Here is a 26,746-nt window from a genome sequence, read left to right as displayed (position 1 = left end):
GAAGTTGCGTACCTTAGATCGATCCCACACACACACACACACACACACACACCAGTGTAGACCAGGCCTCAGACTACAGGAATTTGCAAGAGTCTGAGGTAAAACCAGCTTTATCATCTCCAGCTCACCATCTAGGGAAGACCCCATTCTCCAAGCTTGTGGTCTGACTGCGACGCCAGCGTCTTTGGTAACTGCTGGCACAGCTTCTGGTAAGTGAAGAGCCCGGGGAGGGAAATGGAGTGATGAGCAGGCTGCTAAGAGATGCTGTAAAAATTAGAAAAACCAAGTGAAAAACACTTTCTACAGAGCTAAGGCACACAAAAGAAAAGAATATTTGGGAAATTATGGTAGCAGTTAAGAGGGACACCACTAAATGCATCGGACATAACTCAAACATCTGACTCGTCCTTCCTAGCTATATACATTTCTTATTTTAAAAATGTCCAGTTGACAGTAAAACCAGCAAAGTGTTCTAGCACATCAGAGCTGGAACAGACTTTAAACCCTCCAGTGTCGAGGTAATAAACACCACAGGCACTGTACATATGCAGATACCTCGCACTGTGTCTCCAACCCCACAAGGGTGAGAGAGAAAATTCTCCTTCAAAAGGCAAGAAACTTGGGAGTTTCAATCCCTTAACTGCTCTCCAAAGGCAGAGGTGGAAACAGACGGGAAGGATGGCCTATTAGATGCAAGTCTCCAGTAGTAACAAGCCCAGCGTCTTGAGTTTACTGGGGGGAAATTACCCATTCTAAAAGCTGGAGATTATTATTGCCCTCAATAATAATGGGGCACAATATTTTTGAACACATTATGAGTTTGATTTGAGTCTTTAAATTGCCTGGCTCATTGGGAGTGGTTATATATTCAATTGTACTACTGTGCTCAGAGTATTTCTGTGAGGTATTTTTAAGTATATCAAGGGTGCCTAAAGTATATGGATAGGTGCCCTTCTCTAGCATTTGCATAAATATAAATAAATGAATACATACATTTCAAAACAGATCATTATAGTAGGGAAAGTCAGATTTCTGGGATTCTGGTTTTAGGGACATCACCAAGCAACAGAGAAGGTGGCTTAGGTAACAGGATAGATGGATATCTAATAGCAATCATTCATTAGTGCTCTCTAGTGTGCTGGGTTTTACCAGATCTTGCTATGCCGCTGTCTCTATCCTCATTCTGCTCCCTCCCAGGCATGTCCATAGGGTTGCTGTGAACTGTAAAATAAGGCATATTAATTAGCAAGAGAATATACATTTTCTGTCCCTGTTTTTAGTGTTCCATTTAATTAACAAAACTAAATCATGCTCACCTCATTGCATTAATTTAGATATTTTTCAACACACTGTGCAAGCCCATCACCAAGAAATGCTGCTAAGCTGAACAAGCCAAAACATTTATTTGAAAAGCTCTTACATATTTTTCTGAAGTCTGCCTCTTTATTTTAAGCACAAAAAGAACCAGACTTACATTCATTCTCTCTCCTACAAAAAGATTTTGGAGTAAAATTCTAATGTACCAAAAGGGTAAGGAATGGTGTCCCTAGCCTCTGTTTGTCAGAGGATGGAGATGGATGGCAGGAGAGAGATCACTTGATCATTGCCTGTTAGGTCCACTCCCTCTGGGGCACCTGGCATTGGCCACTGTCGGTAGACAGGATACTGGGCTAGATGGACCTTTGGTCTGACCCAGTACGGCCGTTCTTATGTTCTAAGGGTATTAGCCAAGCAGCTAAAGCCCTCTGTAAAAGACAAAAAGAGTAACTTCGATTTTAGATGCGTATAAACCAGTAACGTTGAATAAAAGCTTTACATACAAGTTTGGACCATGTAATTAATGTTTCTTCCAAAATATTTTACAACGTAGTCAGGAAGGAAAAGGATTACTATTAAAACTTTATATAGTGAATTGCTTGTTCAACTAAGCCTTGAGCAGCATCTGTATTCACAGCCAGTCCTTATGTGTACAGAAGATCAAAAGTGTCTCAATCATAACCTTAAATGTGATTTATTTTACAGATCTGTGAAACAAAAGCTACTTCAGCCATGGAAGTAAGACCCAACCACTGAAAACAAGAATTGTTCATTTTATATGAACCAAAAGTGACTACATATTCTTATAAATTTGGTTAAAACAAGTTCCAAATTAGTTTGGAAAGCAACTAGTGTGAAACATTGCCTCCAAAAATAGATATGCACCATGCAAATGGCCAAGTGTCTATAAAACAAAACTCATTAAGAACTTTTAAAGCATCTACTGCTTTCTAGGATAAAATTCCCACAAATGATAAAAAGCAGGCATCTCTGCTCACTCTGCATTTTCCCCATGCCCTCCAATTTCACAACTGTATTTTTAAAACATATCTTATTTCCATGGCTACACTACAAATCCACACATCTCTGTTACATAAACTAGACTATGCACACAGCACACTGCAAACCTGCAAAGAAAGAGGCGCTCCGGATCAGGCGGAGCGGACCTTGTTCAGAGAACGCTCGCCTAGGGCTGCAAAGCTGTGAAAGACCTACATGGCAAGAACGTAAAATACATATGAAAGAATGAGGTTAGTAAAGCAGAGCAGAGTCTGTAGGGGAGGAAAAAAAAGATATAAGCCAACATAAATGCAGACCAACAGATACAGAAGAATACAGCTCTTACGCTCAGCAAAAGTTACAATCCAAGCTGAAGTACCTATGGTTAAAACACTGTATTTCCAATATTCATTTTTTTTAAAAACAGGATCCAATTTTACATTATCTCCCAGAAAAGAGACTTTTAAAATGCAAATAATTAATTTATGCAGGAAGTTAAGAACACCTACGATCTCAAAACTATAGCTCGATTCACATATTCTAAATTTAGCCTGATGTAAAACATTTGTTTTAATATCTCCATTGACAAGGTGGCTACGGTACTCCACCTTCGAAGAAGATGAAAAAAAAAAAGCATGAATAAATTAAGTGTAATAGAGTGGCAAGAAAAATTACAGGTCAGAATCACTGCTCATGAAAATTAAGAGTCAATACATGACGTTAGGCATAAGAATGGTGGACAGAAAATAAACATTAACAACTTTAAAACCATAGAAAAATTCATTATTGACAGGTAAGTTACATCAGGGAAATACCTTATGCTTGTTTTATGTACATAAAAACATAACACTGACATTTTTAATTAGTTAATTGCCAGCTGCACCAAAAAGCTGAATTTGGGAAGCTATTGTGCACCCAAGGTTTTCTATGTAAACTGATTAAAAAATTCAGAAGGCTGCACTTTAACTACAGCTCCCTTCCCATCTCTTTAAATGACTTAGAGACTAGTTTAAAAAAAAAAAAAAAAAAAAAAAAAAAAAAGCAGGCATGTATGAAAAGACCAGTGTGTAAACAGTCCCCAACCAAAACACACAGAAACTTTTTTATATCACGAGCTGGCAAGAGTTAGTGCGTTAGCAGCATTTTTTTTATTTAATTTAGTTATTACAAATGCTCCAGTTATAGATTAACTTCTTGGCCCTGTCTTGCCCATTGTTCCCTCTGCCTTGAAGTGGGAACTGTAAACAAACACTGATGAAAGGATTGAAAGTTCGTGCAGTTTCACTGCGGTCTCTGTATTTTTGTTTCTTCTTCTGAAATGCTCTGTCATTTGTTAGCCCCGTACCTCCGTGACTCCCAACTGATGTACTGACACCTCCTACAGTAGCACACTAGGAGAGCTATTTTCCTTCTTTTTTGCTGCTGTAGAAGGCCATCATTGTTATGCTTTGTTACACCTAAATCACTGAATCACAACAGTGACAATGCCCAAGTTTTAATTTTCCCTGTGGATTTTTTTTGTGGGGACCAGGAAGGTGGAGGTTGGCATATTAACAACTTTGCCAGACAAAAGCCACTGTCTTACAAATTGCAGAGGAAAGGTGAGATTTTCAAACGTGCCTGAGTTAGGAATGTCTTTACTTTGGCTCCTAACTCACTTAGGCAATTTTAAAAATCTCACATAAAGCCCAAAGGAAATACTGAGTAATGAGGAGGACGTACAACTTTGACTTTCCACAGTTTGTAAACGTGGATGCATTTAATGGACAAGTCTCAAACGCCTTTACAAGGCTTCCCTTCTAAATGAATTACTGGCAAGAAAAGTAGCACAAGCCTATTATCATTATTATACCTCAATTAGCTTGCAAATGATAATGCAAGTTTTAAAGAAACATGTGCCACAACAAGGAGTAAAAAACATCTGTTGATGTTTCTGAAGCTTTTTAAAGCAGGTTCATTTCTGCAGTTTCAGCTATAAAAATTGTTTTTAAAAGAATTACTTCATTTCTGATCTAGCAAGGCACTTAAGCACATGTTTAAATTTAAGCACAAATGTCGTCCCATTGAGATTCATGAGGACATGGATGGACCCTTGTTCCCAAGAACTGATGCCATTATTTGGTAGCCAAAACCCCATTTTGTGCTAACACGACATTCACTTAGCCTCAGAGGTCTGAATGCTAGAGCAGAAGAGTATGCATGTCCACTGATAATCTTGGAAGCTGATCACTTAAAGTTTTAAAATTAACTTTTTCCAGCCAATTTTATTCTAACTACAACAGAACCTTGGCTTGAAAATTAAACTAACTAATTAAGGGAAAGTTCTGCTTACTAAGCAGGGCTATATTGGGTTTCCTGATATAGGCTGTATTTAAACTCTAACCAAAATGGAAAAAAAGCTGTGTCCCATTACCAAGACCTAAGCTGTATGGTCTACACTCCCCAAATCCATGCCAAGGTTTCTTTCTATAAAATCCCCTGCTACTGTTTCAGTGGGTTTTATTAGCTGCATAATAAATGTTCATATATGGAATTTTTCATAACAGTCTGAAAATCTAGTGATTATTCAATTAACAAAGATACCAAGAAAGAAAATAAGCTTTTAATTACCTATGTTTTCAAGGAGTCCATTCATAATTGTACTATGGTCTGGCTTTAATGTATTACTGTCCTGATTAATGAACTCAAGACTGTCCTGCAACCTAAAAAAAACCAAAAACCCAACAAAATCAGTAATTCACATTTTGGTACAGTGCTGTCTGATTTAATTTATAGTTGGAATGGAACAGACTAACAACTAGTGCAGGCTTTCATTAAAGTTGTGGAAAAACCCCTACCACCTGATAGTGTTCACAAAGCCAGGCCAGTTGTACGGTTAGCACATGCAAACTGAGCAGCAAGTAGCTCAAAGAAAGACCCACTCCGTAACACCTCACTCCCAACAGGTATTATTGAGTGCCTTCAACTCTCATTGATTTCAGTAGGAATCAAAAGTGCTCAGCCCCTTGCAGGATCAGTCTCCAACTGCCAAAGTGCCAGCACCTGCTCTGAAGGAACAGTCCATCCCTTTGCTTAAGGCAAGGTGAGGTGGAGATGACCACAAGCAAACAGTGGAGAGGCAAGCCACAGGAAACAATACAAAGTTCCTTGTGATGTAGAAAAAAGAATTTTGAGGCTCCTGACATGATCAGAATTCTCTTCCAAGTAATGCTTAGGTTCAGCTACTCAGACTAATGAATCTATTTCTAATGTACTCACGTGTTTAGACTTCCATAGATGCTACTTCCAGTTCGAGCTGTAAAAACCTTGCTAAGCATGAGCTGAGGAGGGGAGCTATGAGACAAAAAAGGAAGAGATCAGTACAGAACTATTGTCCCAAGACTTCCTTTTTTTCCTCCATTCACATCCCTTCAGATTTTAAAGGCTTAAATGTATAGCACAACAATTAGCCTAGCATTATTATATGTCTAAAACATTATCGGGATAAATATTATTTGTACCTAGAAACTGCCTCTGCTCTGCATTGGGAACATTCAGTTGAATAACAATTTTACCCCAATACAGAATCTTGTGAAAAGGACATCAGTTAAAAACAAACGAACAAACAAAAAAAACCCAGAATGAGTCTCACCGGATCTGGTGAATTTTCAATGTAGAACCCTTGTAGCTCATGGCCACAGAGCCAAACATCATCTCCCCGAGCATATTGGCATCAGAGGAGCATCGAGAACCCTGCAGAACAAATCAGTTAATTATTTTGTTATACACTTGAGCATTTCAATTAAGGCAACACAGAAACAAGGAAAAATATTTAAAAAATGCTTTGCTCTGATGGATGCAAATATCAGGTACAGTTGCAACACATCATGGTGTAGGCCATTTAAAAGCCTATGATTGGCTGAGATAAGTTCTACTCCAAGAAGCAATCTTAAGGTGGGTTTGTGGACTGAACCAATCAGTACAATTAACACAACAAACCTATCTCTATGGGAGGTGCAGTGCATTTCAGTACTGGCTGCTGGCAGTTGTTACTGAAGACACAGCTGAGTCACAAAGGGTGGAGTGGAGTATGATATATTCTCAGGAATTGATAAGGGATCAGTCCCCAATTTCAAGGCCTAGATTAAGGGGCAGAATTCTACAGCCACAGGCAGGTTTGTATGAAATGCAACTTGTTTATAAAAATGTACAATTCCAACAGACTGCTATGCAACCTATCTTCCCAATTAAGATTTCTCCTGTTTGCAACATAGGTAATTATAAAGAAAATTAGAAGGCCTAAGTAATCTGGGCAATATTACACATAATAGTACAGAAAGCATTTCTAGAGGTGACCTAGTGAGGCAAAAAGGGATTTGTAATTATGCTCAAATAAATTATTGATGAGTTTGATTCACAGTTATTTGTACAATCTTATGAGTTGTTGTTCATGAGTATTCAGAAAGTCACTCTGGTATTTGTGAAACAGTTCACAAATACCAAAAGTCTCACAAACTTTCATAACAATCATTTTCCATCTGAATCTTTTTACTAGCAGTAAGTTATTTGTAATTCATCATTTTCCTCTTTAAAAAGTTTCAATTATCCAGACAAGAAACAGAAAAAAAATATCAGGTGACTTAAAGTGACCACTGAATAACGAATAGTAAATTGCTGAACAAAAACAGTTCACAGTCAGCTGAAATGTGGTCACAAACTATTCCCCCTCCCCTGGTTCTCCCTTTTCCACTGCAAACAAAAACTAGGTCTTCACTTTTAAGGCCATTCATGGATTAGCTCCACCCTATCCATAATCTTTTATGTACAATCAAGCCTTCAACCCTCCACCCTTGCCTTGCCAATGATGCCAGCCAGCCTTCATCATCCATCAAGCCAATCGTCCCCCAAACACCTTAGTGCTTTTGCCCAGGCCACCCCTTATGCATTGGGAGGAGCTCCCTGTAAAAATCCAAACAGACACTATTTTGTCCTGCTTCAAAGGCTCTCCTTAAATCTCGCTCTGCCATTTACCAGATATTTGACAAAGGCTAGGCAGTGGGTATGCCGTGTCTGCTGCTTATTACACTAACAATAATTGTGTCACTGTTATCTTGTGTTCCTCCCACATCTGTTGTATCCACCTGTTGTCTCTTGTCTTATATTTAGGTTGTAAGCTCTCAGTTCCTCCACTGATTACTGTCACTCACTAGTTGTGGTACTTTTTCCCAGGTGATAACATGCACTGAATAAGATCACCCTTTTTCATAATGCCACAATAATACCATCTTTCCAGTCTTGTAGCACTTGTTCTTTCACCCATATTTCGTCAGAGTTTTATTAGCTGCTCAGGCAGAATTTTCCCTCCTGACTTCAGTACATCTGCTTGAATTCTGTGAGCATCAGGCGTTTCCCTTGTTTGAGGCCTTTGATGGCTTCTTTAATTTCATTGGGTGTTATTGGTCCCTCTTCTATTTCTAATTTAGCACTGGCATTTCACTCAAATCTGCGCATGATTGTTGGCTCTAGACAGTTTAATCTGGAATGGAAATATTCTTTCCAGGCTTGTTCTTCATACATTTTCAACATCTGTCCATGACAGTCATTGATGGGCATCACCTGTGATGACCTACAGTATGTCTATACTTACCTCCGGGTTCGGTGGTAAGCAATCGCTCTTCTGGGATCGATTTATCGCGTCTTGTCTAGACGCGATAAATCGATCCCGGAAGTGCTTGCCGTCGACACCAGTACTCCTGCTCCGTGAGAAGAGTACGCGGAGTCGACGGGGGAGCCTGCCTGCCGCGTGTGGACCCGCGGTAAGTACTTTGTAGCTCTAACTAAGGTACTTTGACTTCAGCTACGTTATTCACGTATCTTAGTTCGATACGGGGGGGTTAGTGTGTACCAGCCCCTAGTCTTTCTGAGAGGTCTTTCACTAGTCTATAGAGCTGCTTGAAATCTCCTCTCTTGTGGTGCTGCTTCTGCCTCTGCAGCCTTCTTCTGAACCAGACATTTCTATCTTGCCTGAATTTCTTCTTTATTTCTTTGTCCTTAACTCTGCATCTTGCATCTGCCTCTAAGAGTTCTGCCTGTGTCTTGCACTATTCCTTTTTTGCCTTCAGGGTTTTCTGTTTGTCCGTTGCTGCCCATGTTCCAGATGTAATAATCTTTCCACCTTACTTTTGCCCTCTTTGGAGGCCCACTACTTCCTCTGCTGTCTCGACTACCATCTTCTTCCAGGTTGACCATCTGTCTTCCAGACTTCCATCAGTCTGGTTCTGTAAAATACTGGAACAGTTGCTAAATGCAACCTGATCTGCATTTCTTTGTCCTGGAACTTCTCTATTACTGTAACATTCTTTTTGTCCATCTTTGTGGTCTTTTTGAGTGTAAGTTGTAATGTAGCCTCTCAGAGATAATGATCCGAGCCAACATCTGCTCCTCTGCTGACTCTGACATCCCTCAAAGACGACGTTCACCTCTTAGATATACACACATGGCCTCTCTTTACGGTGTTTGAGCCACAGAGTTTCAAGAGCCATTCATCATTATAAGTTTGGATGCCTTCTGCTGCTGTGCCCAGGACACCTTCCCAGCCAATCGAGTTGTTGCCAGTTTGTGCACTGAAGTCACCTATCATCAAATTGATGTCTTGATTAGGGATGTCATCCAATACTTGCTGCACCTGCTTGTAGAATGTATTCTTTTCACTGTTGCCTAATGCATTTGTTGGTCATATACTTGGGCTACATTTACACTACAGAGCTTACAGCTGTAGCACTGCAGTGCAGATGCTCGATGGTGATGGGAGAGAGCTCTTCCGTTGACTTAATTAATCCACCCCCAACGAGCGGCAATAGCTCTCCTGCTGAAAGTAGTGCTGTCTACACAACACTTAGGTCAGTGTAACTTATATCACTCAGGGAGGTGGCTTATTCACACCCCTGAACGACATAAATTATACTGACATAAATTCTAGTGTAGACAAAGTCTTGGATTATTGTACACATGTTTTGTTTGCAGTCTGGCTGTTATTATTCCGTCATTCACTGGGTCCCAAGCCAGCAGGGTTTTCGCTGTGATATTATCCAGCATAATTCCTACACCTCTTTCATGGGTTCCTCCTCCTCAGTGTAAGATTGTAGCACCACCTTGCCACTCCCCGCCTACCTCATCTCACTGACACCAAGTATGTTCAGGTGGTATTTTTTCATTTCTCGGGTCACTTGTGCCAACATTTCCGTACTACACATAGTAAATACATTGAATGTGCCTACTCTTGTTACAGATTTGGTTGTCAGGATTCAGTGTCTCCAGTTTTCAGCTTCCTTTTGGCCTTCACCGAGATCTGTCATACTGGGGTTTTGAGCTCTATGTGCACCTACCGTCCTCAAATAATGGCTTAACGGAGCGGCTTCTGTTGCAGTAAGGTTAACTCTGCCACTCTTAGCAACAGTGCCAGTCCCACGCTCGGATAAAAAAGTTGGATTCTTCAGCTAAATTTGCGTCCCACTCAGGTAAAACCTTACTGCAACACAAACTGTTCAGTTAGTTATTATTAATCCTGTTTATTATGTTATACCAAAGAGCCAACCAAGAATGGAGTCCTATTGTACTGTGCACTGTACAGACACATAGTACTAGACTTCCCTTCATCATCTTCCTGGTCCCAAAGATCTTATACACGAATAATAAAGAATAACAATAATCATGTACAGTGCCAGGCACAATGAGGCTTAATTGGGACTATTTGACTCTACTGCAATATACATTATTTTTATTATTTACAACAGTAAGAGCACTTATGAAAATAGGGCTAAATTTGTAACAAATAATTTGACTAGCTCTGATTTGCTGCATTCCATCTCCTTTTAATCTTTATTTGGCAACTTCTGCCTTAAAATACCACAGTTCAGAATTTCACACATATTTACCACCTGGTTAAGAAAGATTTAAATCACTTGGCACCAGCTGAATGTGTCGCTATAAAGGATAATGTACACTTTCATGATTAAGCAGCAGGCAATGGCATTCAGTAACATTAATCTAAACAGTAGAGTGTTCATCAGCCCCATCAGGAAGGAAGATGAGAGGAGGGGGTTGTGTACTGTTCTAAATTAGTATGTGTGTGTGTCTTTTACAGAAATTATTTCCTCAAATTACTTTTAGTAAATATAATTTCACATCACATACAAATCTCAACACTTCACTAATATCAGACAGGCCGACACCATAGTAATACCAGATATAATGTCTGTCAATGCATGGGGAAAAACTTAGACTGAATTATAGAATATAATAAAGAAACCATGGACTATCATATGGAGAAAGTGCAATAGCAACACAGTATACAAGTGCTTATTGAAAGACATGTGGGTTTGGAAAATCTTTTTTAGCCAAAGATTAAGACTGAACATGCAAAGAAGTTCTTGCAGTGTGGTATGAGTAGGGATGCTCACTTACCTTCTTTGCATATTAGACAAATCAGGGGATGTTAATTCTTGTTTCCCAAATAATCCAAGTACAAAAGCGAAGACTCACAGAGTTTGTTCGATTGCTTCCTTAGGGCCTGATCCAGGGTTCACTGAAGTTCATATGAGGTCTTTCCATTGACTTCAAGAGTCTTTGGATCAGGTTCACAATATACAGTAGAACCTCCGAGTTATAAAAACCAGAGTTACAAACTGACCAGTCAACCACACACCTCATTTGGAACCGGAAGTTCAGAGTTACGAACATTTCAGAGTTATGAACAACCTCCATTCCCGAGGTGTTCGTTAACTCTGAGGTTCTACTGTATATGTAATGTTTAGGAGTTTGAGCAATTGTTTTTTTCTAGATTCCAGCAGAGGGCAGTTCAGAGGACAAATATGGTGCCCCCTGAATGGCACATATTGAGGAAATAAGATTTTAAAATGAAGTAGGAATTCTAAAAGGGGAACTGAAAGGGTTTTTCTATAAGTTAAAATATTGGTAAATATTCCAAAATAAGAAGTATCTGGGTGTTTAAAAGTCCAATTAATTGTGAGTATCTGAAAATAATAATTAATTGCGGTTTTCAAAACACATTCTTTTTAATCCATTGATCCAAACAGAATCCTGACCATAATCCATCTCTGCGGGCGTAATACCATGTGTATAAAGACACAGACATCAGGTCATGGGTCCCAAACCAAAAAGCATCCCTACAGAAGTCAACGAGACTTAAACAAATGCCTGGAGTTAAGAATGAGCTTCAGTGTTTTCCTGAATGAGGGCCTTAGAGCCTAAACTTTTCTTTTACGTGATCATCAGAGTTGAAGAGCTATATGTTTACTGCTGATAGTTCTATGGAGATCATGGATTTTGGACAGGCTGGACCAATGGCTTCTTGACAAGTTAAGGGCTGACTCAATCACCTGTGCATAATATTTTGCATTTGACACACTTCTGTCTATTGTTATTGTGCTGATTGCCTCCTTCAGTACAAGGAAAGAGCATATGACGTCATGAGTAATCATGCATTTCCTGTTACTTGACTGGTGAGAGTTTGCCATAAGCGATACTGATTGAGCACAAAGGAGGAATGACACGTAACATCATATGCTAGATAAAGTATTGCACACAACAAGCAAAAATCTTCAGACTAAAATTAAAAAGTTACCCAGGCCAATCAACTGAAGATGTTCTTGCAGCAGACAGAAACTCATGTCACTCTTTCTGCTCATCTATGTGCTGTCTTTCCAATCATATTCATAAGTAAGCAGGGTCACTTTTTGTACTCATGTTCTTTTTTGACGGCAGTTTCTCTGGCTCCCCGCTTGCTGTGCCTGACCCTGACTAAATTAAATGCCCCAAGGACTCCCGAAGCTCAGACACTTCAGAGCTGCTGCACTTGGGCACTAGGCAAAACAACAACAAGCCACATCCTTTGACTTTGTTAACTCCAGATGGCAGAGCAAAGAATTTAGAACAACATTTGCAAATATGGGTACCTAAAATTAGATACTTAAGTGCGCTGATATTCACAGGGTACTAAGCATGCACAGCTCCTATAGAAATCTATGGGAGCTGGGTTTGCGCACCTTCTGGGAAAAGTTAGACTAATTATTTAGGTGACTAAATATGGGTTTAGGTAACAACCAAGTTTGGCCTAAATCTAAACGACTTTCCCAATGTCACAGAGTGAGCGAATGGCAGAATCAGAAATAGAATCCAGGCCTCCAGATCCTCACCAGAAATAATGAATATGTAAAGAAGGCCACTGAATTCTTCTACTTACCCTACCCATCAAAATAAGAACAAGGAGATACTATGAAACTCAAAGACAACTCATTTAAAACATAACACTTTCCGCTACTTAGCTCTTTGAATCTTCAAAGCGGTTTGCAAAAAGGATCCATTACTAAGGTCATAATATTTTAACAGAATACCTAACTTCTGCAACTCGCTATCACTCCAGGAGCCCAAAAAAGATGGGGCATGAATAAAAATAGCAACTACCACTATCAAAATGGGGATATAATTACAAGGACTATTAATCTTCATGTGTCACAGCAAAAACTGATCACTACCAGGATCATGGCTAAATTCCCATCCTCATCTCCCATGATATCATATTGCCTAATTGGCCAGGTGCATTGCAGGTAGTCTAGGAAAGATTAGATTTTAATCAGTAAATATCACCCAAGAGCCTAAAAAAAGTGAGCGTGGCTCTAGAAAAGTACTTTTGTACATGGAACACTGAATAATGATCATTACAAACTATTAGGCACAATTATGATGATTTTTATCTATGGATATAAATTGCAGGAGTGCTTATGTTTTGAATATAAAGCATTTGAGGATGGTTTGTTTTTAATTTTCTGCCAGTGCGAAAATTTAAGTCAATACAAACTGGAGGGGGGGGAAGGGGGAGGGGAAGGGAGAGGAGGAAATACCCAGACACAAATTCATTATCAAAAATCATGAAAAGTGAAAATCTACTCATTTCAAACGTAATTACAGGGGGGTTTGTCTTTCCCCTGCAAGATCGGGAAGAGGCAGTGCCAAAGACAAAGATCCTGATTAGATGCCCTGCTTTGGTTTGGCCTTCATATGTGCCTAATGAGGATGACTCTACCTTGCATTACCACAGATGCCTACATTTATTGTGAGAACCTTGCTGCTGTTCAACCACCTGGGCCTCCAAGTTCTAGAAAATAGAGGTCATCAAAGACCAAAGTGAAGTGCGATCAGCCAAGAAAAGGGGTTAAAAATTAAAAACTCGTATGAGTAATAACTGAAGAGCGTATGGCAAAAGGGCACGACTCTAGGGAATGACGACTTGGAAACAAACCAATTCCCTTGCTCAAATTTCTGAGCTCACATAAAAACAGATCATAAATAAATTGCAAGTGTTTGTTATTACACACTAGCATATTAGAGTCAGTAATATTTGCATGATTTGGAAATCACATTTCTGACTGGTAAATTTGTAGCATTTTAAATTTCTACTTACTGCACATATTGCACAAAATAACCTTCTACACATATAAACAGAATTGCAACACAGTTGTAAAACCCGGGTCTCATGATCAAACAAACCTTCAGCCTGGATGAGAAAAAAAAAATACTAGGGCAAGATCCTGCAAACACTACCAGGTACAGTACATTCTACTGTGGGAAGTCATCTACAAGTATTAGCAATATCAGACCTTATTTAGAAGCATCTGAATGTATTCTAGTGACATTTGTGAGTGCTTTAGATGGGACACAATCAGAATACCACACAGCAGCCTGGGACAAAGCACCATATTTCATCTTCTAAATCACCTACATCATAGTCACATATATTTAAATAAAACTATTATAAAACGTGCTATTAGCATTATGTTATTGGGACTTCCACTTTGCAACTGCAAAGGTTGCACATACTACATTATATATACACATATATATCACACCTTTATTCTCCAATGCTAATCAGTGTTTGTACAGAGCCTGCCCAATTGAGAAGAGAAATAAGTAGCTGTAGGTCTAGACCAGGGGTAGGCAGCCTCTGCATGCGTGCCAAAGGCGACACACAAGCTGATTTTCAGTGGCACTCACACTGCCCGGGTCCTGGCCACCGGTCGGGGGGGCTCTGCATTTTAATTTAATTTTAAATGAAGCTTCTTAGACATTTTAAAAACCTTATTTACTTTACATACAAATTATAGACTTATAGAAAGAGACCTTCTAAAAATGTTAAAATGTATGACTGGCACGCGAAACCTTAAATTAGAGTGAATAAATGAAGACTCGGCACACCACTTCTGAAAGGTTGCTGACCCCTGGTCTAGACATTGGGGAGCATAATGGTCTCTTGGTTACATAGGACACTGTGGGGGTTATGTTGTGCCAGAGGAATGGAACAGCTTTTCTTCTCAAAACCACACAAAATACCCTTCCAAGAAGGGCGAAAGGGCAAATAGGACTTCAGTCACCTTATTGAAGCTATGGAGAAGAGCTGTATGGGAAAGAAAAGACAAAGGGAATACATTTCTGGTCAAATATAGCAACAGCTAATGTGATGATGGATAAAATCAATGCAGAAAGTTTGTTCATCTATATCACTGGTGGGCTGAGACATCAGTAGTACTGTACCTCAAAATCAGTTGTGTAAGGGGGAAGTTCCCTCAAACATGCAATAAATTCATTACAAAGAGTATAACGGCTCAGTTCTATTTTAGGATGGCTTAGTATAAAATGCTTGTGATCCATGGAAGCTGAGATGACAGAAATATATCCGTGTCAGATGACTCGGGCTACTCTTGTAACCAAAACCTCCACACTTTTGTAAAATTTAACTCAAGTTATATAGCACTATTACATAGCCTTCATCTACAGATTTACAGCTGTCTGTTGCCACATTACCTTTTTTTTTAAAGTTTCCCCTGACATAGAACATTTGACTTTAAATATATTTGTAATTCAGAATATTTAAAAATATCATGAAGCCTAGGGTCTGTCACTAGAGAAGGGCCCATACAGGTCCAAATACTCAAAGGAACAAAATGTCCCAGCCTACCATTATGGGTCCAGTCCCAAGTCTCATTTCACAGATGGGGCTTATTGTCCAGGTCCTGTTCAGATATGGCCCAAAAGGGCAGACCTCTCATACTCTGGAGATACTTCTGCCATTCAAGGCAGCGCTCTTGAGAGAACAGTTTACTATGTTTTAGTGCCCCGGAACCCAAAACCATAGTCTCGATTCACGATCGAACTACGACCTTAGTCTAAACCTTGAAGAAAAACTCCTGCCTCAGGCAGTCTCTAATTTTAAGCATTTTAAAACATTCGATACATCTGTTGCAAAATTTGACAAGATTGAAATAATATAAAAGAATTCTCACCTGGTATTTTGGGCATTGTTCTTTCGTATCGGAAGACGAGGAGGATGAATTGATGGAACTGTCCAATGAAGAGGAACTGTCTCCTCCAGGCTTCAGTTGGCAACATTTCCCAAAGACTCTCACCTGAGCATCACTACAGAGTTTCTGAAACACAGACCACATGCCTGTTATTAGATTTCACATCCCTACAACCATTGTTTAATGGCACTGGAACGATCTGGTCTTGTATTCCCCGTTTAGGAAGCATATTTAGTGGCAAAAAGGTTATATGCCAAGGCAAATACTAAGCAGAATGAGGATTTATTTCTTCTCCAGACTTGCTACAGGGAAGGAGGCTGGGCTGCTCTACTTAGAAAACTGAACTGGGAGCTAATACAACACTCCTTGTTCATTTTCTTAAGAAACTGCAGGCAGTGAAGCTGCTTTGAAGTTTTACAGAGAATAATTACTGGGCACAGGAGCAGGAGATTGGGTGGCAGAGAAAGGGGTGAATACAGGGAGAGGAACAATATATTCCAACTGCCTTCTCCCCACCTTACGTACATACTAGTAAGTGTTTATATAGTCTTGTGGTTGGCATAGCACTTCATAGATGCAGATGACAATTTAAAAAATTCGGCTTTTGAGCCCTAACAGTTGTGAAGAAAAGCCTGAAAATGCAACCCAAGTGTAAGCAGAGTCTGCACAGGGCCAGAAACAATAGCTCTGAGAGGTGTGAATTGCCCCAGGCATCTCAATGGGATGGGCGTCCTGCCAACACCATCTCAACAGGGGGCTCTGTGCATGTGTCAGCTGGCAGAAGGAAAAAAGTGCAGGGAGGCCCAGCCCATTCATCCAAGCAGATACATGCCAGCTGCCAGGATAAGTACTAGGTCCCAGGGCTGCCCGGGGGCGGGGGGGGGGGGCAAGTGGGGCAATTTGCCTGAGGCCCCGGGCCCCGCAGGGGCCCTGGCCCGGTGGCGGTCCGGGACTTCGGTGGCATTTAAGCAGCGGCGGGTCCTTCAGTGCTTCCGAAGACGCGGAGCGACTGAAGGGCCCCGCACCGCCAAAATGCTGCCGAAGACCTGGACCGCCGCAGGGTGAGTACAAGCGTCACAGCTCCCCCACTTTGCCCTAGGCCCCCTGAATCCTCTGGGCGGCCCTGCTAGGTCCCTGCCACTCCTACTCCCACCATTGGCCCTGTGCAGGGAGAAGATGGTCCCCTGCTGCTCCTGGGGGAGGTGAGGTGAAGCAGAGGGAGAAAGGAGCACATGTCTCTGCCCCTCCCTCCCTGGGCGGGGTAGAGGCCAGTGCAAGTGGAGTGTGGGGCTCCATGTGTCATGGTGTATGTAGGCCACCGGCTTGCTATAATCTGGCCCCAAGTGTAGACAGGGCTCATGCGCTCACTAACGTTTTTCCATCAAGTTGCCCACACTAGTGTTTGCACTGTTGCTACCACGCGTGAAGCTACTCCAGTGGGAAAGGTTAAGGAAAAACATATAGACAAACTAGTGAGTCTGTGGCAGAGATGGGAATGGAAACCCATTCTCCTGACCCCTAGGCTTGTGCTTTAGCCACCGGCACAAGTTCCCTCTCAGAGGAACCCCTCCCCTTATAACACTAATCCTTATGGGAAGCACGCTGAAGTCATGCAGTGTGTAGATTTGCTAGTGGCTCATATTTTTGGCTTACGCCTAGTACACAATGCCTGGAACATGTGAACGATAATCATCTGACTTTAGTAGGAACTCGTGAACTAGAATTGCATTTTATCTCTGACAAATAACAATGTCCTGGGCTAGGCTAGGCATCATGTGATAAAAAACCACATTGAATCCACAGGGTTACAGCAGCCTGTGCAGGCAAACCGCATTTCAGCTTTACATTTTCCATCAGATGTTGCAAGTTCCCATAAGAAGATGTGATAATAACTTGGCTTACTTCAGGCTAGAAATATATTAAATGCATTTATGTAAAGGGAAAAACTTCTGTGCATTAAATGACAGTTTAAAAAGTGAACATTTTGCAAAACCTAATCATTTCTCTTCACTAGCACTTGACTATTTTCAGCATAGTAGCTTTTCCCAGATCCGCTGATGAGATCCGTCTTGAAATTATAGTTTCCTAATTTAAATACTAGAGGAGAACAGACATTTGATCTTTGCAGTGGAACGCAAAATGAACTAAGGAACCTGTGAAGTAAAAGAGGTCAAATGTTCAAGATCTTTTAGATACCATCTGTCAGCAGCTTACAAGTAGCAAATCATCTGTAAAACGCAGAACACTGACAAATTTTGGAACATGCAATTTTAGAATCCAGCATGTGCTTAAGTGTAACCCATTGGACTATGAGATCAAGTATCGGTAATGCGCCTCCTCTCTGTAGTTACGGAATTTGAATGTCAATGAAATATTAGATGCTACAAATTGCTAGATATTATGCAACAAGGGAATAGGCCCACTTGTGTTCCAGTATAATATTCCAAGCATTTTCAAGTCAGATTTCCCAAAATAAAGAGGTAACTACAGAATTCAATAAGCTGCACAAACAAAAGTTTCAAACCTATTCTCTTTCTTCCCAAATGTACATAGTGCAGCAAATCAAGTCTCTAGATAAAATACTGCTAGCAAATCTCTGCCATGCACAAAGTTGCCAGAAAGGGGAGCTGGAAAAGGGGGACTTTGCATCCCCCGGCCAGAGTTCTTATGCACAAATTGCTGACAAGACTCAGCTGCAGATAGATATGCACTAAAGACCCACTATGAAGCAGCTCTCACCCCAGTGGCCTTGCTTCTGGACTTCTACCACGTACATCTGCAGCAGGCTCTTTCCTAAATCGTCTTCCCCAACCTGCCTCCGCAATGCCTGATCATTGTAAAACCATCAAGGGGTTTAGCAGGGACTGTCCCTGGCTCCATAAACTCTTCATCGTATGGACAGGGCACAAGCTTTTGCTTCTTCCACCACGAATTAAACAGAACAAGATTAAAATGAAAATAATTGAATCTTTGAAGTTATGGGAAGCCAGAATCAATGGGATGAACCCTTTGCAAACACTCATGGGAAAGTCAGGGTAAATGAGTGTGGGGGAAGGTTTCTTCTCCTGCCTGTATAGGTAAGGCACTCTGGTTTCGGAGCTATTGATCCCCACGTGGATAAAATGCCTCACCATGCCCCAAAGGAGAATTGCCGTAGAAGTGAGGTCTCCATTAACGGAGCTCAGACTGGACTACACAGAAGAGCTAGCATTTCCAACACCTCAGAAGTAACAGAGCTGCTGGGAGAGGGGAGCGTAACCAAACTCAGGCTGGCCCTGGAGCAAGCTGCATCCTGACTGAGTAGAGAGGCCTGAAATAAAACAGAGAGAAAGTCTGTGAAAGAAAACAGGGAGAAGGCTCTGGAAGGCTGTAGGACTCCAAAAGTCAGACTCTCAGCAACTGCAGGAAGGACGAGTTTCCTGAGGCAGGTGCTGGAAGCACCAAAAATGAGAGTAGGGTAGAAAAATCCCATTTGAGGGGGACCTAGGGTATTGGACCAAAGCCACACAGTGTGATGGGGGGGGGGTGCGCATGAGAGAGAGAGAGAGAGAGAGAGAGAGAGAGAACATTCATCATGCGTTTTATTCTTTTGTCTGCCATAGTAGGTGCTCAGATTTCACTGCGATGGGGACAATATAAGAAACCAACTATCCAAAAAGAACACTAAGCTGCCATCGCTTGAGAACTGTCCATCCAACAGCCAAGCTACTTGAATCCTCAGAAACAAAGGGACCATCACGCTGATGAAAAATGAATCTAGAGAAATTAACTCTCACAGTTTATGAACATCAGCCTGAATTGCTGCTGATGTCCTGAACAGCGGCTATAAAAATATGAGTGCATCCGCCTAGAATATTAGATTGTTGCACATTTTTTCAACTGCCAGGTGTTTTTTAAAGTGAAGGTAGCACTCCTGAAAGTTGTCAGCTTTGTTCCCAGTGTCGTCTAACTCCTGCAAGTATCTACAAGACAAACAGGAGCAGTGACCGGGAAAAACATCCCTCTGCTGGCCCATCAATATGCCTCCAGTTCTGACTGAAGGGAATACTGAGGGCTGAGACGGCAGGATTCAGTCTCTGTGCTGCAGAGATGCCAACTGTAACAGTAGTCTCTTGCTCCCCGAAAACTTGTCCACGAGGAAACAGTTTGAGACCATCATCTCAATTTCACAGGTCACCTCCAGGCAAATGGCTCCATATTCTGTTACTAATCCCTTAAGCAATGTAATGCCCAACACTTACCCTATGCTTAAGCATAATCAAATGTGTGGGTAACCCTGGCCTGTTGAAAATTATGTGCCTTTTTATGCTTTTTAACCAGTGTGGCAGTTGGAGTCAAAGATTCCAAATGAGGAGGTCACGGACTGCACTAGCATTTGGTTAAGTGTCACTGCACCAGAAACAGTGGCCTATGCAGCGCGGTGAAAATGAAACTCAGCGGCTCCCCAAACCCTCTTGCTCTTCCCAGCCTTGTGAGTAACTCTCTGACACATAATGCAACTCCATGTAGTATCTTTGGGGACCACTGAATTTAAATGTATGAATGCTTTAGGTATGAATGTGTTCTGCTCTATGTGGGAGGGTTACCACAGCTCCTCCAGGAACTAAAGACAGTGGCAGGCTGATTAAGGCACATCACTGAAACTGTAAACAACCCCAGAGAGGTTCCACCCCTGTGGTAGTTTGCATATATTTCTTCCAACTGGGTTTCTCAGAGACCAAGGGACAAAGAGAAAACGTGGGCTATATAAAGGCTAAGTATAAACAGACTTAGGATCTTTCTTTAGATTCAGCAAACAGACAGGACCATTGATCCTAGGGGGACCCCAACCCTAGAGGGAGGGGTTGGAAGGGCATTGGTCTACCAGGACCCCATAACATTGATGGGCTGTTTCTGGTACATTAGTAAGCGTGTAGGAACCTTTATTGTTTTTAAATGTTTCTTCTGTAATGCTTTTACCCCAGGAATAAATGTATGCTGCTTAGAAAGAACAATGTGATTACGAGTAACTCCTGGCAATACACTGGTCAAAGCCCTCGGAAAGAAAGCAAAGCACAGACACTGGCCTTTAGGTAGACTAGCTTCCTGGGAATATCACAGTATATGGCACCAGTCAGAAGAGAGTGGCTTGTATCCCTACCCAGAAACGGGGCATGGCTGGAAGTCTGGTACCTGACTGGGCCTTCCTGGAGCGGACCACAGAGTGTGTGTGTTGGGGAAGGGGGGTGGATACAGGTGTAGTTACCCTGAAACTGTGACAAACTCCATTGTCCTCCATCATCCAAACTCCTAATGCTAGACTCTCGTTTACTCCTTCCCAAGTCCAATCCAGCTGTCGTCACATCTTGTTCCTTTGCAGCATTTCCAAGCTCCACACTTTCCTCTCCAACACATCTGCTCAACAACTTGGTTCCCTTTTGCCTTGTCTACTGCAAACTCCTTTTCTCAGCCTCTGCCTTCATTCCTTCGGACTCTTCCTCCTTCTCCCATTCCCTCTATTATCATTCTTTAACCTTCTTCACTACACACCTCCTTGCAGGTTTCCCCTTATGCTTAGAAAATTCTTCCACTTCTCCTGTGCCAGTCAGCAACCATTTTCAGTCAAATCCCTTTTTGAGAATGCCCTTCACCCACTAATCTTTGAGCCATAAACCACCAAAGGACAACACAAAGCAAAAACGTAACTAACAAGACATAATGGCACAAACAAAACACATGCACTCTGTTCTCTGGGGAAAGCACTCATGCAGGATTCCCCTCCTAGCGTTTACTTTGACCTCCTCCCTCGCCTCCATTTTGTGGCATCACTTCTGTGGTGTCCTTGTCAAATTTGACTGTAAGCTTCTTGGGGCAGGCACCTTGCATTGCTGGTTGTTTTTACATACCATACACATTCATGATTCTATATAAATAATGAACAGTAACAGCTGAGTACAGAACTGTGTGGTCCCTGCAAATGGCCAATGTAAATGCAGTGTCAAGGTTGGGAAGTCAAGCACTCAGCTCAAACATCAGAAAATACAGAGTGAAGGCTGAAAGCTCAGCACTGACTCTGTCCTCTGGGGCCTATACCTTAAAATAAGGGTGAAAAATCTGTCTTTCCATTGCATATTTGCATCCAAATTCAAACCAGGTCGGATATTAGTTTTTCAAGGATTTCTAAGGAACATTCTTCCTGCTCGTGTGCACATACATTTTCATTGGGACCCAGTGAGGAAGCACATTTCTAACTAATCTCTGGGTTTGGGTTTTGCAGATAAAAGGAAACAGCAATAAGGGAAAGGACGCTAGGGGAGAAGGAGCAGGTTCAGATGTGATGCTACCAGGAGGCATTAAAGTGATAGACAGACATTATCCCCTAAAAATAAATGAAGAAGGTGTCATTATGAACAAGCCTCATAGTTGTATGAAGTGCAAACACTGAAATCTCTATGAAGGCAAGTAGATCAGATTTACAAAGCTGCCAGGGAGGAGTATTGTGACTGTTTCCAACACCTGACTGACTGATAACTAGGGCCCTACAAAATTCACGGGCCACTTGGGTCAATTTCACGGTCATAGGATTTTTAAAAAATTGTAAATGTCATGATTTCAGCTATTTAAATGTGAAATTTCACGGTGGTGTAATTGTAGGGATCCTGACTCAAAAAGGAGTTGTGGGGGGAGGGTCACAAGGTTATTGTAGCGGGTTTGTGGTACTGCAACCCTCACTTCTGCGCTGCTGCTGGTAGTGGCACTTCCTTCAGAGCTGGGAAACTGGAGAGCGGTGGCTGCTGGCCGGGAGCCCAGCTCTGAAGGCAGAGCCACTGCTAGCAGCAGCACAGAAATAAGGATGGCATAACATGGTATTGCCACCCTTACTTCTGTGCTGCTGCTGGCAGGGTGCTGCCTTCAGAGCTGGCAGCCTCACCAACAGCCATCGCTCTCTGGCCGCCCAGCTCTGAAGGCAGCGCAGAAGTAGGGGTCACAGTATTGTCACCCTCTTAAAATAACCTTGCAACCCCCCTGCAACTTCCTTTTGGGTCATGGCCCCCAATTTGAGAAATGTTGGTCTCCTCCATGAAATCTGTTATCTGTATGGTATAGGGTAAAAGCACACAAGATCCGATTTCACGGTCTGTTTTTCATGGCCGTGAATTTAGTAGGGTCCTACTGATAACATGTGAATGATGTAGGTGTTATGTGTGGCTATTTAGTGAAGGCATTGGTAATGTCTGCCCTTTTCATCACACTCTGCCCTCATGTACTCTGTATGCAAATGATTCCTGTTCTGATTCATCTTCTCATGATCTGATGTCACAATGCTGAAAAGTGCAGGCTCTTTCTCCTGAGATACTGGCAAAACCAAAGTGGAAGAAGCCTTGTCTAATTTTCTGCTGCTCGTAGGGAAAGAGAATAGTCATCAATTAATTCCAGCACAGTATCTAAGAATTGTGTAAGGCCCCTGGATACAGAAGGCTGACTAATCAGTGGGGACAAAGTTGGGAAAGAACCTGTTGTGCCTAGTACCAAAAAAGGCACAGGATACACAAAAGGAAGTCACTTTGCCCTGTCCTACATGCCAAGTGCCCAGGCATCACAGCTGTCTAACGTGGATCTCACATCTAAGTGACAATGCCTGGCACGCTGCTCGGCCAACATTCTCAGTTCCTGCGGCCTGCACAGTCCTTGCCACGCGGCCCCTTCTCAGCCTTACCACAGAAGTTTAACCCTCTAAGGGTATGTCTACACAGCAAAAAAACCCTGCAGCCGCAAGTCTCAGAGCCCAGATCAACAGACTCGGGTTTGTGCTGCAGGAATAAAAATGACAGGGTAGACATTGGGCCTGTTCAAATCCATCTGGTACCGTAGAAGCTTAAATATTCAAGAGACTTGATTGTCTCAGACAAGCTGGAGTCTCCCTCTTAATGGCTGTCAAATGCCTGTTGGTACCGAGATCAACAGGGTCACTGGGATTGGATCTTTCCACAGGCTGGAGCCCAGGCGCCAAGACTCTACACCTTTCCCAGGTTTCAGAGCCCAGGCTCCAGCCAGAGCCTGAAAGTCTACACGGCTATTTTTAGCCCTGTAGCGTGAGCCCCACCAGTTCTAGCCAATTGATCTGGGCGCTGAGACCCATGGCCACAGGCCTTTTTGTTGTTGTTGTTGTTGTGAAGACGTACCCAATAAGACCCAGGAAAAGTAACAACTCTCCTTCAAACTGAACAATAGGCAGTTTTCACCAGGGCCATCAACTGTACTATGATCCCAAAGTAATAAAACACACAGAGTCACTCCTTAGGGAGAGTGTCTATTTGTCCCTTTCTTTGTATTCCATTTGTTTCTTTCAACAGTCTTAATTTTCTCAATCCTGTAAAGCCAAGGAAGAACGATGGATTTTTGCATTGTGCGGTGAAAGCAGACAGTTATGCAGACCTCAGATTGCAAAATCATAATGTCTGCAATTAGTTAATTCCTCATTCAAGTGCAAATTTTAACATACAACGTTTATATATTTCTTCCCCTCAAGTCATCTAGCATAGCAGCAATCATATGGTACCTCAGATAGAAGGTTATCACCCATTAGCCTTCACTGTAATTCTGTTGTGAGCATTCCAAAATCTCATTTATTTGGCTTTTTGGATTATCAGAGGGCAAAGAGGCAAAAGAGAATTATTTAAGGATTTCATCAGACATTCTTTCTGATATATAAACATTTCCCACACACAAAAAATATTATTAGGATGTCCAGTAATGTTAGATTAGACCCCACTAAAAGAGGATACTGCTGGTTTGCTGGACAATTTAAGACCATCAGGGTCAGCTTTTAAATTCTTCATCTATCCAAAATTTAAAGCCAAGCATCCATCCAACTGACCAAATTTTCCTGCCTGGAATACACGCCTCTCTGGAAAAGAAGCCAAGGTGTGCTTTACATTTCATAACCATATCATCCCTTTATAGGGTTTAAGCTGACCCTATGCAGATGCAATTCTGATATACGCAGGGGATTATGCACAGACAAAAGACAGCTGAGTATATCTTGGACTGCTGCAAGCACACTACTACTAAATCATCGTTGTGTTTAGTTGCATTACACTTTTCACACACAGCAGAAAATCAGGGATATACAATTTTTACACCGCTAGCTACATATTAAAAAGAGGCATTCTATGATAACATGCTGCTTTAAGGTGGGATTTTTAAAAAAAATCACTCAACAACGGCTTAACTGGTTTACTTGAATAGGAGCAGTTGGGCCAGTGCTGAGTGCTTTTGCAAATCTTCCCCCTTAGTGTATTTGCAAATGCACAGAGGTATTAATCATATTAGGAAATCCAGGGAAAAAGCAGAGGACATTGCCTTTGGAGAGGCAGTTAACAGGTACTCTTTCACAGCGGAGAGTGCCCATCCCACACAAATGTCTTACTGCAAAAGGGCAAGAGTGCCTTGGAATGTGCTTAGAGCCAAGATCTAACTTTATATATGCAGGGAGTGTCCTTCTTAAAATCATAATAAATGGGAGAGAAAAATCAAACCAACACAATTCCTTGAAAATTTCCAATATGTACTAGTAACTATACAAGTCTGTACTGCACTAGCAAATGCTGAGTTAAGGATTGTTGTGCACATTTTTACCTGCAAAACGTGATAACTCTTGCAAAGATTTGCTGAAAGAAGGAAGATTGCATGAGATGGCCAGTATCGGAATCAGTCTCACTTCAATGAAATGAAAGTTGGGGAAAGTGGCAAGAAATGCATCATCATAAATTCCCTTTCAAATACTAAGAATGTGACCAACAATAAAATAAATGAAGTCACAAGTGGGTAGCACTGGGCATTCCAGATGTGCAGTCTGGGAACAATTTTTCCCCTGCATCCTTACCTCCTATTTCTTCCCTGTTAAGAAATGGCATAAAAAGTAGAGATTGTGGTGATGTGATTTCAGATGCTTGTCACCCTAGTGAAACAAGTCTATTTTTAATGGAACTCTGTCGCTACCAAGCTGTCATGCTGAACTATGTATTAGTAATGAAACCAATAATGATTGAAAATTGGCTGTGTAAGTATAGACACTTTTTAGATCTGCTTTGAGGACTCCAGTAAATCAACAGGAATAGGACAAGGGGGTCCCTATTACAGACTGCCACAAAGCTTTGCTTAATTAGCACAGCAATAGCACAGGCAGATCCAATATATATTTTGTTGGTTACGTACTTCTGGACATTTAAATTGGTCTGTTTCGCAGTGGCACTTGCTACTGTTACTGCAATTAAGCTTGTGTTAAGTACCTAACATCTAAATTCCCAGGAAGAACAAGGAAATCCAGGACTTGATCTGTGGATATAAAATTGATATATTCAGCTATGAAAGTTCATGCCCAAAGCCACACAAATTACTTCCCAGAGTTAGAGTGAGGTATTTGGAGGAAGCCTGCAATCAGAACTGGAATGAGAAGCAGCAGGGTTTCAATAGGCGGGACCATCTTCAAACCTGAAGCGAAGACAGGGGTTTTGTGGTAATGTATTGTATTGTCCCACTCATAGAATTTAGCTGTATGTGAGATCCTAATGCAAAACTAACCATGACCACCAATTTGCACTCAGATAATGACTTCTATTTGAAGATCTTAATGGCTTTGCAGGCGTTTTACATTTTACAAAACAGAGAAAATGAGGTTCAGAGAGAATTCACACAGATAGTCTATGGTAATGCTGGCCTAGAACTCAGCTTTCCTGTGCCTACCCCCAGGAACATCCTCCTTCATCCTGCTATAGCAATTACATTGCAAATTCACAGATCAATAAACAGCAGTTCATTCCGCTGATGAAAGGAAAAACCAAAAAGATGAAGTTTTCAAGTGACTTTCCACTAAAGAGCTGGTACAATAGTTAGAAGAAGAAATTTTCCACTGCCTCTCCGTCACCATACATAGCATTGCTCAGGCCAAAGAAAGCAAGACATCTCTTTGAAAGAAAAGGTTAAAAAAGTCCAAGAATAAAAAGACCACTGTTGCAGGGAATCACTGAAGCTCAAATACTTTGCAACACAATATTTATTTTAAAATAGCATAACATGGATCTTTATGTTTGAAATGT

General features: G+C 41.4%; 1 protein-coding gene across 9 annotated transcripts in view; it reads right to left on the bottom strand.

The window, feature by feature from the left end:
* Positions 1 to 26,746, bottom strand: part of FNIP1 (folliculin interacting protein 1) — a 96,917-nt gene that overhangs the window by 25,653 nt on the left and 44,518 nt on the right. For 6 of the 9 annotated variants that reach the window (XR_010590081.1, XR_010590082.1, XR_010590080.1 and 3 more), the window contains exons 3-9: positions 15,651 to 15,794; positions 5,948 to 6,048; positions 5,575 to 5,649; positions 4,927 to 5,018; positions 2,445 to 2,528; positions 1,150 to 1,221; positions 129 to 264 (exon numbers count right to left, since the gene is read on the bottom strand). Coding sequence is in view for 6 of the 9 variants with exons in the window: in XM_005297887.4 (XP_005297944.1) it covers positions 129 to 264; positions 1,150 to 1,221; positions 2,445 to 2,528; positions 4,927 to 5,018; positions 5,575 to 5,649; positions 5,948 to 6,048; positions 15,651 to 15,794 (704 nt within the window). In the remaining 3 variants the exon portion in view is untranslated. Of the gene's footprint in view, positions 1 to 128; positions 265 to 1,149; positions 1,222 to 2,444; positions 2,529 to 4,926; positions 5,019 to 5,574; positions 5,650 to 5,947; positions 6,049 to 14,741; positions 14,765 to 15,650; positions 15,795 to 26,746 lie in introns of all 9 variants that reach the window. The other 3 variants (XM_005297889.4, XM_065555933.1, XM_065555932.1) reach the window with 2 other exon arrangements.

The sequence above is a fragment of the Chrysemys picta genome, chromosome 8 (assembly GCF_011386835.1).
Source record: "Chrysemys picta bellii isolate R12L10 chromosome 8, ASM1138683v2, whole genome shotgun sequence".
NCBI lineage: Eukaryota > Metazoa > Chordata > Testudines > Emydidae > Chrysemys > Chrysemys picta.
Note: the sequence above shows the minus strand (reverse complement) of the source record. Positions and strands in the feature narration are given on the sequence as shown.